The 13,664-nt window shown below is 36.7% G+C and overlaps 1 protein-coding gene and 1 non-coding gene across 2 annotated transcripts in view; both read left to right on the forward strand.

Annotated features, from left to right (window-relative positions):
• Nucleotides 1-13,664, forward strand: part of NOP58 (NOP58 ribonucleoprotein) — a 37,623-nt gene that overhangs the window by 3,841 nt on the left and 20,118 nt on the right. Inside the window, exons 4-8 of the mRNA XM_039354632.1 lie at nt 1,075-1,199; nt 6,065-6,201; nt 8,997-9,061; nt 12,724-12,858; nt 13,366-13,511. Of these exons, the coding sequence (XP_039210566.1) occupies nt 1,075-1,199; nt 6,065-6,201; nt 8,997-9,061; nt 12,724-12,858; nt 13,366-13,511 (608 nt within the window). The remainder of the gene's footprint in view (nt 1-1,074; nt 1,200-6,064; nt 6,202-8,996; nt 9,062-12,723; nt 12,859-13,365; nt 13,512-13,664) is intronic.
• LOC120313276 lies at nt 771-859 on the forward strand. Its single transcript, XR_005558104.1, has one exon. It is a non-coding gene; the product is annotated as a small nucleolar RNA SNORD70 (small nucleolar RNA).

Consider the following 13,664-nt stretch of genomic DNA (forward strand, 5'->3'; position numbering starts at 1 on the left):
AATAAACTGGTTGGTGCTACTACAGCATATTTGTAATGTCATTATGTTTTGGTTTAATCAAAAACTGAATCTTGGCCAAGAGTGTAGTTCAGACGATGTACCACAGTGTTTCTCAACCTTGACAGTTTTAAGGCATGTGGACTTCAACTCCCAGAATTCCACAGCTAGCAATGCTGGCTGTGGAATTCTGGGAGTTGAAGTCCACATGCCTTAAAATTGTCAAGGTTGAGAAACACTGATGTACCACCACAGTGTAATCCCATAGGCTTTTTGTTACATTAATCCAATTAAACTATAGTGTCTCATGGTATCTGAACCCAGACTGTGAGACATAAAATGGCTACCCGTTTCCAACCTCCAAGCAGAGTTGGATGTTAGGAGCAACTTCACTTTTATAGGATTATCTCCCTTTAGATAACATTTTACTTTTCGTTATCCAGTAGGAGGAGGTAAATTCCACTTAAAAACAAAGGACTTGGTTGAAAAAAGCAAGCCTTTCCTTCTTTTGTGCCTAATGGCATTGACCTTGATTGAGGTCCCATGTGCATGTATTTATCTTGTTTGGGGTAAAGATGCTTGATAGCAGCTGAGACAGAAAGTGCACGCTCTATATGTTTGCTATCCTTTTTGTGTTCAAAGCATTTCCATGTGACTTTATCATTTTTTAAAATGTATTGTTATAAGATATATTCAGTACAGCATTATTTGTATAGTATTTAGATTTAGTAAAAGATTGCGGCTTGAGAACTGAATATGCAGTCTTCAAACCAATTTCTGTTGTCAATGATGTATTGTTAGTGGAACTGAATCACTGTGATTGCATGCAACATTTCGTCACTACCACTGAGACAACGGAGAAAATGAACTGTTTTGTGAGTGATCCATGGTATTCTCTGAGTTTGGCTGTTTTCTTGCAAACACTTCATTACCTAAACTAGTAACATTAGTGCATTATTCTCTATCAGAAGTATTTTGTAGATAGAGCTTACTATATATTTTACTCCATGCTCATTTTTCTGGCTGGGTCTTTTAGAAAATTCTAGATTTTTTGCATCTTTTTGTTTCCTCCTCAAGCATCCACAGCATTGGTAGAAGGCAAAATCAGCAAAAATTTAAAGAAAATCTTAAAGAAAATAGTAGCCAAAGATGCCCATGAACAGCTAGCTGTAGCAGATGCCAAACTGGGAGGTGTAATCAAGGTAAGTCCTAATATCTGCATTAAAAAGGCTAAGTGATGTTCTGATAACAGCATGTACTAAGGGCCTGTAATAATTTCATTATTCAGTTATTCAGTGCATATGGGTGCCCATCACATCATAATTAAATTAATTTATTAAATTTATATGCCTCTCAACTCCTAGGATCTCTGGTTGGTTTACAATTCTTATAACATGTTAGAGAATTTTAATTTCTTTGTTGGTGAAAAATAAATCAGAAGCTCTCACAGTTGACTGCATTTAGCTGATTCAAAATAACTTCTTTATATTTATATCAAAATATTTACAATACCATACATTCTTCTTTACAGCAACATAGCTCAATGAATACTTCTTATAGAGAGATACAGAGACAAACCTGAGACTGAAAATTCAACTTCTAACTCAATACCCTTTTGCACAGACTCAGTAGCACTTTCTTCACATTGGCTGACTGAGTTACCACATGACTCTTCCTGCTCATGAATATTCCAACACTCCTCCCTTCATGACAGGAAGAGACATCAGACCTATTGACTTAATACATTCTCCATAGTGAACACTACCCGATGGTTTAGTCATCAGGTCTGCCAAATTATCCTCAGAAGAAAATGATGTAAACTAATCAATTTTCCCCTGACATTACAATACTTAATGTCTACATGTTTACTTCTGTTCTTCATCCTGTCACCAGTTGCCATTTTTATACAGGCAGCATTGTCTTCAAATACCTTTACAGATTCTTTTACATTAATATTTGAATCTTGCAACAACTGTACATACCATGTTAGGTTTTGCAATTTCATATCCTGGTGCTTGGATCATATAAATTTCTTCCTCTAACTCAGCATTGAGGAATGCAGTTGTGATATCAAAGTGCCAGATTTTATGCTTATATGCCACTGCCAACGCCAGTGCTAATCTTATACTCTCACTTTTCACAGTTGGCGCAAATACTTCATCACAGTGCACATTCTTTAATTGTGAAAAACCTAGTGCCAGTAACCTGGCCTTAAACTGTATATCATTATTTGGCAATACCTTTTTCTTATATACCCACTTACAACCCACAGCTTTGGTTCCCTGTGGCAAAGTCACTGATTTAAATACTTCATGGTCTCCCGTGGATTTCATCTCTTTATCCATGGCCTCCTTCCATCTTTCTTGTTCAGCTTTTGGTAATGCCAACACCTCTATAACTTCTTGGCTCATACCACATTGCAAACCTTTACCTTGCTGGCAGAATACCTGTCAGGCGGAATTCCTTTATTACATCATTCTGACCTACGTGGTATTAACTGTGTCTCAAGTCTTTCTGGCTTCATGTCTTGTTCAGCCTCTCCTCCCTGAACATTGATATCTTCAGTAATCATTTTTCCATCATTAGATGAGTTATTGTTAAATAGATCACCGTCATTAAGTGAGACATATCCAGAATTTGCATTAATTCTGTCCCAACTTTGTTCTGCAAAATTAGCAGACCTTGAAATTAACAATTCTTTTACTTCCATCGCTAAAGCGATATCCTTTTGACCCTGGCTCATAGCCCACAAACCTGAGCTTTCTTGCCTTTTGCTGTCCCTTTCTTCTGATTGTCTTCGGAATATGTAGCCATGCAGTACTTCCAAAAATTCTCAAATGTGCCAGTGATGGCTTTCTCCCATATAGAATAGCATATGGAGTATTATTAATGGAGGAACTCCACAGCCTATTAACTATATAATTGGCAGTCAATATGGCTTCTCCCCAATAAGATCTACTCATACCAGAATCCTTTAATAATGAATCTTTCATTGTTTGCAAAACACCATTCCTTCTTTCAGCTACACCGTTCTCTGTTGCTGTGTAAGGATTTGTATGTCTGTGTCTTATCCCCAACTGCCCCAACCATTGTTGGAATTTAGTTGACATAAATTCAGTACCTCTTTCAGTTTGCAGCTGACACACTTGTCTGTACCTTCTCTCTACAAAACTTACCTACTGTTTGAATTGTTGTAGCACCTCTGTCTTTCCTCTAAGCAAGTAGCAAAATGAATACCTGCTATAATCATCAACAATTACCAGTGCATGTTTTGCTCCTCCCAAACTGGCTTGCATAGGTCCCACCAGATCTACATGGACCAGCTCTAGAGCTCTTTTTGTTTGTCTTGTGCTATATTTACTAGCTGGGAATGCTTTTGACTTCGATGCTTTGCATACTGCACAGTCCAAATATGTTTTGCATCCCTTCAAATTTAGCCCTTCTGCAAACTCTTGCATTTGCTGCAAAACTTTAAAGCTTGCATGGCCAAGTCTTCTATGTAGAAGATGAACGCACGAATCATGCTCTGCAACATACGTAAATATATGGGAACATTGAACTTTTTGTCCCTGCAATGCATATAGATTATCTTCCTTTATGCCTTCTGCACAAATATTCCCATTCCTTTTGATGACACACTTCCCATTTACAAAAATGATCTCAGAACCTTGTTTGTCTAAATTAGAGACACTTAACAAATTATGTTCCATCTCAGGTACACAAAGCACATTGGTAAACTTTGATTCCAAATATGGAATTTTTACATCGCCTCTTCTGATGACTTTTGCTTTCTGGCCATTTGCCAAAGCCACAGCTTCTTTTGCTACTGGAACAAACCTGCAAAATAATTCAGAGTCATTAACAATTGTTTGACTTGCCCCACTATCTATTAGCCACTTGCCTTTGTTGTTGCTATAGCAAACTTTTGCAACACCAAAATGTTCCTTTTGCAAATCAGTCCGTTTTGCTTGCACAAATATCCTTAGCTGCAAATTGTTCCTCTGCAAACAGTTCCTTTTCAGATGTGTGTTTGTTCCACAAATGTAGCAATTCCTTGTTCTCCAGAGACTTGCAATCTGGACCCCCTCCTCATGAATTTCACCTCCTCATGGCTGTTCCTAAAATGTTGCTTTTCTTCTTCATTAAGCAAACATGCCTTTAAAGCCTCAAAATTTAATTCTTGCTCTTCTTTACACTCAAATATTGCAGAAACTTTGTCCCAGGTTTTATCTAAACTGTTCAACACAAGTAAAACCTTCTGGGACTCAGGGAATTTAATCCCACATTGTTCTAAGTCCAAAAATAAATTTTGCATTTTATTTAAATGCTGTTCCACAGATTCACCTGGTTGCAAACAGGCCCTGTAAAGTTTTCTTGACAATTGCACTATATTGCATGCAGAAACATTCACGTGCACAGCTCTCAACTTCAACCAAATCTCGTTTGCAGTCTTTAAATTTGCAACATTTAGAAATTGTTCATCATTTAAATTCAAGATTAGATAAGCCATTGCTCGATCATGACTTTTCTGATCAGCAGCTGCAGACACTTGTGGTGGATTTTCTACAATATATCACAGCTCTTTTGCTTTGAGCAAACATTCCATTTTAGCAGCCCACGCAATGTAATTCTTCTGGCCCGAACGAGGCACAGTTTTCCTTAAATTCCATTGCAGCCATTCTGCTAATTCTGCCTTGTTTTTATACTTTCTAAACACAGGCAATTTCTTCCAGCTTTAAATTACAATGCAGTCCTTAGTAAGCTCTGGGCCCATAACCTGTTAGAGAATTTTAATTTCTCTGTTGGTGAAAAATAAATCAGAAGCTCTCACAGTTGACTGCATTTAGCTGATTCAAAATAACTTCTTTGTACTTATATCAAAATATTTACAATACCATACATTCTTCTTTACAGCAACATAGCTCAATGAATACTTACAGAGAGATACAGAGACAAACCTGAGACTGAAAATTCAGCTTCTAACTCAATACCCTTTTGCACAGACTCAGTAGCATTTTCTTCACATTGGCTGACTGAGTTACCACATGACTCTTCCTGCTCATGAATATTCCAACATAACATTTTAAAAACAGCACAAAAAAACCACAAAAACGGCATAAGACAAAAAGGGATATCGATGGCAAGGAAATTAAACTGAGAGAGCAACAGAAAGGAAGAAAGAGACATTGATTGTCCTCTCCAACGGCCTGCACAGCGAACAGGAAGGAGCCTTTGAAATCCCAGTAGTCGGGGGGGCTGTTTTTCCGGCAATTATTCATAGTTATTTTAGGCAGCTAATAACAGCTTTAAAAAAACCAATAGCAAAAAACAAACAAAAACTACCAGCATCTGGAAATCAATGAAACTTTGATTATTATAGCCAATTCATGGGTTCTGACTGATGCCCCAAATCCAGAACACAGTCACATCTTCAAGACCAGCAGATTATCACTACGACAGTGCTAGCTTTCTGGGTCCTATCAGAGGACATACTTGGATTGATGATTGGTTGATCCTGCCTCTTCTGCAGGATCTCATGGGAAAGACAGGCTCTTAAAATCTTACCATTTTTAAGTATGATTCTCTGCCATCCTGTTATTTGTTATGGTTTATAAAATGTTTACATGTTACTCAGTACTATGTAGAGATAATTTTTTTTTAAAAAAATGACATTCTTTATCTGCAGGGTTCTAATTTAATAAACTTTGTACAAAAGGGAAAATGAAAATTTATATCAGTCTGTCTGATTTGTGCTTGGTTGAACTGATGGTGCCATTTTTTCTGGAAGTTTGTAGATTCTTATGTCATACGCATGTATATATGCAGCTGCAAACACATAAACAGTGGAGACCAACCTGGATTGCCAGTTATCATTCCTTTGTCATTGGCCTTAAAGGCTAGTTAGATTGGAAGGCAAAAATGGTCTACTCTGGGAAGAAGTATGGAGTGTAGTGCATTAGTCTTAGGCAAACTAATATTTATTATATACTGAACAGTAAATATTTTTGCAGCATTTGACCATAGTGTGTGCATTTTGATCAAAATGATACAATTTGAATTTCTGCAGGAGAAACTAAATTTAAGTTGCATCCATAGTCCAATGGTTACTGAGCTGATGAGGGGCATTCGCACTCAAATAGAAGGACTTATCAGTGGCCTTCCATCCCGGGAGATGGCAGCTATGTGTTTAGGATTGGCACACAGGTATTGTTTCCCCATCCTTGATGACTATATCAGCTTTTTGAAACTCAGACGCTGTCTCTGTGGTGTATTAAATCTCTAAATCATCCTCAACAGACAATAATTGTAATTAATTGGATTCATCTTCATTTGGATTCCAGATGAAAGTATCCATGTTGATATGGATTCTTTTCAGCAAGTATACCCCAAGGATTGTGAACTAATATATGCAGAGATGAAAGTTGCCATCTACTGGTTTGCTGTATATGCCTGACTAATTAAGATAGCCTCATGGATATGAGAGACAGTTCATGTGTTCTGGAGCGAGGAATGTCTTCCCATTTTCTAAAAGGAGACAATTGTATGACTACAATTAAAAATGTCACCTCCCTGAACCTGAAAGATTTTTGCAATTATACAACACTCTGCAATCTAGCTGAGGTGACTAAGAAGTTGGTAGCCTCATAGCTCCAGATGTGTTTTAGTGAAACTGATTATTCTAGACCACAGGTGTCAAACTCGTCATGTCACGTGACGTGTTGCGACATATCATGACCTTTTTGGTTTGCATTGCTGGAGCTGGGGTGGGCATGGCCTCTGCATTTATTTATTTATTTATTTATTTATGAGACTTATATGCCGCTTTAAGTGCAAGCACTCTCTAAGCGGTGTACACCAGTAAGCAATGTGTGTGTGTGTGTGTGTGTGTGTGTGTGTGTATGTGTGTATATATATATATATATATATATATATATATATATATATATATATATATATTTATATTTACATTGCCCCCAACAATCTGGGTCCTCATTTTACCTACCCCGGAAGGATGGAAGGCTGAGTCAACCTTGAGCCGGTGAGATTTGAACCACTGACCTGCTGAACACAGTCAGCTAAAGTGGCCTGCAGTACTGCACTCTAACTGCTGCGCCACCTCGGCTCTTGGATGCATGATGTAACCGCCTGTGGGCCGGCAGTTTGACACCCCTGTTCTAGACCCATTTCAGACAGCATTTTGCTTGAGATACTCTGCTGGCCTTGCTTTGGTTTCATTGGTGAATAACCTATACTAAAAACTAAATAGGAAATTACAATTATGGTAGTTCTTTTAGATTTCTTGATTGTATTTGATACCATCATATTCCAAGGAAGCAGTTAACGTACTTAAATATGGCAGGCTGGATGAGGGAGAACAAGGTAAGATTAAATCCAATCAGATAGTTGTGATCTTGGAAAGGAGAAAGCTGATTTGAACCACCTGGATCAAGGTGAATCTTGTTTCAGATGGGCTTGCTCTCCTCTAAAAAGAGCGGTCAGTGCCCTTGGAGTGCTTCAAGGATCCCAGCTGCAACAGAATTTATAGATGGTAAACTGGTGATGAGCACTTTTGCACAGCTACATCTGATGCACTAGCAGCAGTCCTTCATAAGCATGCTTTATGTTAAGCTGCCCTTGAAAAGTATTCAAAATTGTAGTTGGCAGGTAGGTTGCTACCTGTGCAAGGTCCAGGATTCATATGACTCTTGAACTGAAAGTTCTGCATTGGTTCCCAGTTGCCCACTTGGAACAGTTTGAGCTGCTGGTGTCAGTCTTTAAAGAATTAATTAACCTGAGGTCCATCTGAGTATCTTTCTGTTCTGAACTTTGATCAGCAGGGAAGGCCCTTCTGGCCCCCTTATTGCCAGAAACTTGTCTATTTGTTATACAGAAGAAGACTTTCTCCTGCATAGTCCCCTGTTATGGAATTTAGACACAAGGAGGCATGTTTGACATCCCATTATTCGTGACACTGAGGAAAATTTCTTTTGTTAATTGAATTTTGACTTCAGTGGTATTGATTTTAGAATTTTGCCTTGATTTCAATTTTATTTTTATATTTTGTAAGTTGTATTTTTAATTGCCATGGATTCCTTGAATGTCAAACAAAATGAAATCCTAAGTAATTAAACACAGACTGGAAATGATGGAAGCGTTTGGCACATTTGGAGGGTGTCACATTAAGGAAAGCTTTCTGTCTTACCTATTGGCTTATCATATATGAAGTAGAATATAAGTTTCACTTCTATACATGAGTATGCCTCCAAACCCAGTAACTTGGAAATTGAATTACAGGTAACTGTATAGAGAATAATGAACGTCAAAAGTTCTTTGAGAATCAGTTTCTGCAGTGTAGTGAGTGAAAGACTTCCTTTTTGATGAAGCAAAAAAATTTGTGGCAAATGTTAAGCTTCGTTATGATCTAAACTTAACGTTTTTCTGCAAACTAGTAAGCGCATAAAATAAAAGCAATCCCATCAACAGTTTTTAAAGATGGATATGAGTGCCTGGGTTCAAATATCTCCCCATGTTCCGGGCTAATATTCTCTTTCACTAATAGTGTATAGTTCTTGACTCTTATACTAAGAATTTGTAAAATCTTAGTATATACTTAGTAAATACTTAGAGCTTTGCAGATCTATAGAACCATCATGAATGCTACATGTTATCAAATTTCAGAAAGGCCTAGTCTCTTATTTATACTGAGAAAGTCCCTATAATTTATTAGGAAAAAAGGTGCATTGAATATGCCTATGAGATAGCTATAATCTATACAGGTTTTCTGGCTTTTGATATGTGCTGGGATTAGAACCATCATCTCAGGATAAAACATAGACTGGCCTATAGCTATGTGGTATGCTTTTAACAAATATATGCTTCCAATACAGGGAATGCTAATAATGAATTAATATTTTTCAATAAAAATATTAATACATTTTTCATTAGTGTTGTCCCCAGTTAGTATACAAAATTATTTCTTTTGTATGTTTTATTTTTAGCCTCTCAAGATATAAATTGAAGTTCAGCCCAGACAAAGTTGATACAATGATTATCCAAGCAATATGTAAGTACAATTTTAAGTGAAATAATATGAATGTTTTTGACTTATAGTATCAGGGTCTGCAAGTTTGGAATCAGTATGGAACTCTCTAGCTTGACACTGGTGAATTTGGATTTTGTTCTGGTTAATCCTGCCAATCCTGCTATATCTGACTTATGATGTGGTAGAGGTTTCAGTGGTCAAGTACCAACATCAGGATGATAGAGCTCTTGAGATGTGAGGGGAACCAGGTTGATGATGAGGCCCTCAGTTCAGATTTGTGGGGCTTGCTTAATAGTTTTGTAGAATTGGCTAAGTGTATGATTTGGTAATATTTGATAATACCTAATATTGTAATGCATCTTAGAAATCCCTTAAGTTGTATTGTCAGCCTTTTAAGAAATCTATCAAATAATACCATGTATAATGGCACGACATTACCCTAAAGTTGAACAAGCTATAAAATGAACAATTTTGGCTGATACAGCACAATGCTACTTGCTTAGTGACATTGTAGGACAGGATGAACGGTTAAAGACTGAAAAACAGCACGAACATCTTTATGGAAGTAGGAATTTACCATGGTTGATATAATTACAAATTACTTAGAAGAATAAAACTTGATCTCAAGAAAGGAGGGATCTTGAGAATGATGGCAGAATTTGAAAAACTTATAAAAAACCAAGATCATCTATTAGCATATATAGATGGGCATTGAAATATATGCAGAGGGAACAAATAAAATTGCTTGAGAAAGTAGATGGAAAACTTCAAAGGTGTAATCATAGTAAAACAATAGAACTATGAAAAAAAATCAAATTTACTGCAAGCTATAATTTGAGGGGAAATTGGTACAAAATGTTTTATAGATAGTATATGATGCCATAACAACAAATGTGGGAAATGCTACAAAAAAATAACATTTTTGCAGATGTGATCATGCAAAAAAAGTTCAAAAGAAGGAAATACATAAAAAGATTCAGAAAAATAAACATAAACAGATATTTTTAGTGGAAGTAATTCTGGTAAATTTGAAATGGAAAATAAATTTGAAATGAGAACAATAAAAATCGCAATCTACTAAGATACAGAGAACAAATTTTGAAAATGAAATGAAACTGCCAATGAGATAAGATTGGAAAATTTGCTGTGATGGTGAAACTGATAATACAGGTAGTCCTCAATTTATAACCATTTGTTTGGTGACCGTTCAAAGTTATAACAGCACTGAAAAAAGTGACCTATGACCATTTTTCACACGGCCATTACAACATTCCCATGGTCATGTGATCGAAATTTGGCCACTTAGCAACTGGCATGTATTTGTGAGTGTTGTAGTGCCCTAGGGTCATGTGATCACCTTTTGCAACATTCTGACAAGCAAAATCAACAAGGAAGCCAGATTCCCTTAACAACCATATTACTAACTTAAGAGCTGCAGTGATTCCCTTAACTAAGGCAAGGTCGTAAAATGAGGCAAACCTCTTGCTTAATAATCAAACTTTTGGGCTTGATTACAGTTATAAGTCGAGGACTACCTGGCGACTTACAACTATAATGGAGCCTGACCATTATGGCTGCAAGTAGTGATGGCTGTTAAGTGAGATGGCCTGCCTTAATGATCACCACCACCCTGATGAAGCTGTTAAATGAATGTGAGGTAATTAAGTGGAGCATGGTGCGCCTTAGCAGTGGGGAATGCCTAGCACAAGTCCAGACCCACTCTCTGAGGCACCCTGTGATCTGATCCCTGTTCCTCCGGCTGAGAACTGCTTCCTACCTAGCCACTTTGCCAGCTAAGGGGAGCCTAAACCTGAGTAGCAGAAGCCACCCTGTGAGGGGGCTAAGCCACTCAGCCATTCAGGAGAGCCTAAAGCCAGGCAGCAGAAGCTACTGGCACTAACGCAGAAGCTACAGGGACTGTTAACCGCTTGCAGGCCTCAGCCCCAGGGCTTTGCAGAATTCAGCCTGATCCTCCGTAAGCCTCGAAGCCTTGCACCACCCAACTTACCTTTCTGTTTTTTGCAAAGATCCACATGACCAATGAGAGGCTCAGCTTTCCTACAAACTCTGCCTGCCTTATGGCAACTCGTGCTATTCTGCAACCTGATACTGTTGTTGAAAGTCTGTAAGGGGATCTATTTGTGGAGCCTTCTTTAAAAACTGGCTTGCAACAACATTACCTGCTTTTAGAATAACACAAGGTTGCCATGGGGCAAGCAGTGTCTGTAGAAAAGCTGAGCATCACATCAGCTCTCCCTGCAAAAATGATAGGTGGGAAGGGGCATCGCAGCATCCCTAACTTTGAACTATGTTGTAAGTAGCATTTGGGGGTGGGTGGTCTGTTGTAACTTCAGATGATCACTAAGTGACCAATCATGAGTCAAGGACTATCTGTAGATATTCATAATAAAAGACTAAATAAATTCTGTAAGAATGATTCCCTTACAATACTTTATAGAGCAAATATTTGAAATAACAGTTTTTAGGAGAAGAATTAAGAAACCGATCAAAAACAATAGATAAAATAACTTAAAATAGATACTAGCAATACTGTAACCTCCAAGACTTATTTTGTTTTATTAGCAGTTTATCTTCTACTTTCCTTTTTTTAAAAACTTTATTCTTGATGTGATTTCTGTTTAAATAATCTGCCTAAGCTTATGCAATAAACACGTTTTGAAACAGTCTGAAAAGTTAATCAACAAAAGGTTATTTATATGATCATTCTTTTGAAGCATAGAAATATTTGTGGAAATTTACATTCTATTAGTACCTCTTAGATAGGATACGATGATACTACTAGACTATAGGATTGGTCTGGGGGAGATTTTTGGCAGTTAATATTCCTTTTAAAATAATTCCTGTTTCTTCATTTTATCATAGTTACAATTAAATCTTTTTCAGAAAAGCAAATTAAGCTTTTTCAGAGCTTTTTCTTAGATTATGAGAGAGATTCTTTATGCTCAACGCAGCCGTTTACATGAGATAAGACACACTGCATAGCTAGAAAAACCTTTTTGATTGTAAGTCACTCCAGCACAAGACTACATAACTTCTAAAACATTTCAGCATTCTTGGAAGCTCTTTACATTGGTTAAACTCTATACAGATATTAATTCATACTTTGATTTTAATTAGGTGGAGATTCTGAAGAAGCTAATAAGCTAAAAATAACTTCTAAAGCTATATAGACAATAATTAATGAACAGCATGGATGATGGACATGTATTTGAAACCAGAGCATTGTGGCCTTCTAAGATAATACATAAAAGGTTAATTTGTAGCATGATACATCTTGAAGAGATAACTTTAAATCTGGCCATGTGTATTGTCATTTTAGAAGGAAAACAGAATTAGCCTTTACTTTTAGGGAATATAGAAATTACAACATACCATTATAGATATTGAATTGAGGGATAAAAATATGAATGTAGCTTTTCCCCATCTTCACAGGTTAGGGCCACCTTACGATGTTAGCAAAGGTGTCCTTTTCTATCTAGGTGTATATTTTTGTAAATATGTCAGAAATCCTTTGATAACTTTAAATTACCATGTTTCACAGGAGTCTTCAAGAAAAAGTAGATATTGAAGCATTATATGAATCTTTCTGATACTATTTTCAAAAATGTGTATTTCCAACGTATAACTGAACTAAACTAAAACCTGTATTTTGCCTTTTCCAGCTCTTCTTGATGACTTGGACAAAGAATTGAATAACTACATTATGCGTTGTAGAGAATGGTATGGGTGGCATTTTCCTGAACTGGGCAAAATTATCACAGATAATCTAGCATACTGTAAATGCGTACAAAAAATTGGTAAGTAATGCTTAATCTCCTTCAAATGGTGAACAGTCTGACCTATTCAGTATTTCTGAAATTATTCAAGTTTTCCTGTTAGCTGTGAGGCCCAGGCTACAGTAACTGCTATAGAATATGCGTTTATTGCTAACTTTCTCTTCTTATTTACATAAACACAATTCTTACACAAACAAAACTTTTTTCTGTATTCTGCCGACTTTTTCAGCAATTAAGCAATGAAAAATTCTAAATATAAAGACTGTTACTCTATTTTCCAATTCAGTTGTATGCAGGATGAAATGAAAAAAACAAGACTAGTTATTGAAAAGTTCTTACCTGTATAGATTCTTATCTAAACTATTAAGTAGAAATTCCTTGTTAGACATAAACACTTGAAAATCATCCATCTGCTCCTCCATTTCCTTTTCATGCTTCTCTTGGTACCACCAAACCTATAGCTTAATTAACAGCTTAATTTCTGTTTGCTGTTTGTCCTTATTGCTATTTTATATTTTTACTCCCCAGGAGACAGAATAAACGTTTCCTCTTCTGATCTGTCTGAGATCCTGCCGGAGGAGGTGGAAGAAGAAGTGAAAGCAGCTGCAGAGATCTCCATGGGGACTGAAGTGTCAGAAGAAGATATAAGCAATATACAGCATCTTTGTGATCAGGTGATGGTGTAATGGCAAATGAACAGTAGCAGCAGTGGCTGGTTAAAAAAAGTTACCAGTCTGTAGTGTAGACCATTTAACACATGTTCTAATTAATTCAGAAAACATCTATTTAACCACAGTTTATTTAGAAATGGTGATTACTAGCTTTGT

Source organism: Crotalus tigris, unplaced genomic scaffold, assembly GCF_016545835.1.
Source record: "Crotalus tigris isolate CLP2741 ecotype Arizona unplaced genomic scaffold, ASM1654583v1 scf7180000017568.13789103, whole genome shotgun sequence".
Taxonomy (NCBI): Eukaryota; Metazoa; Chordata; class Lepidosauria; order Squamata; family Viperidae; genus Crotalus; species Crotalus tigris.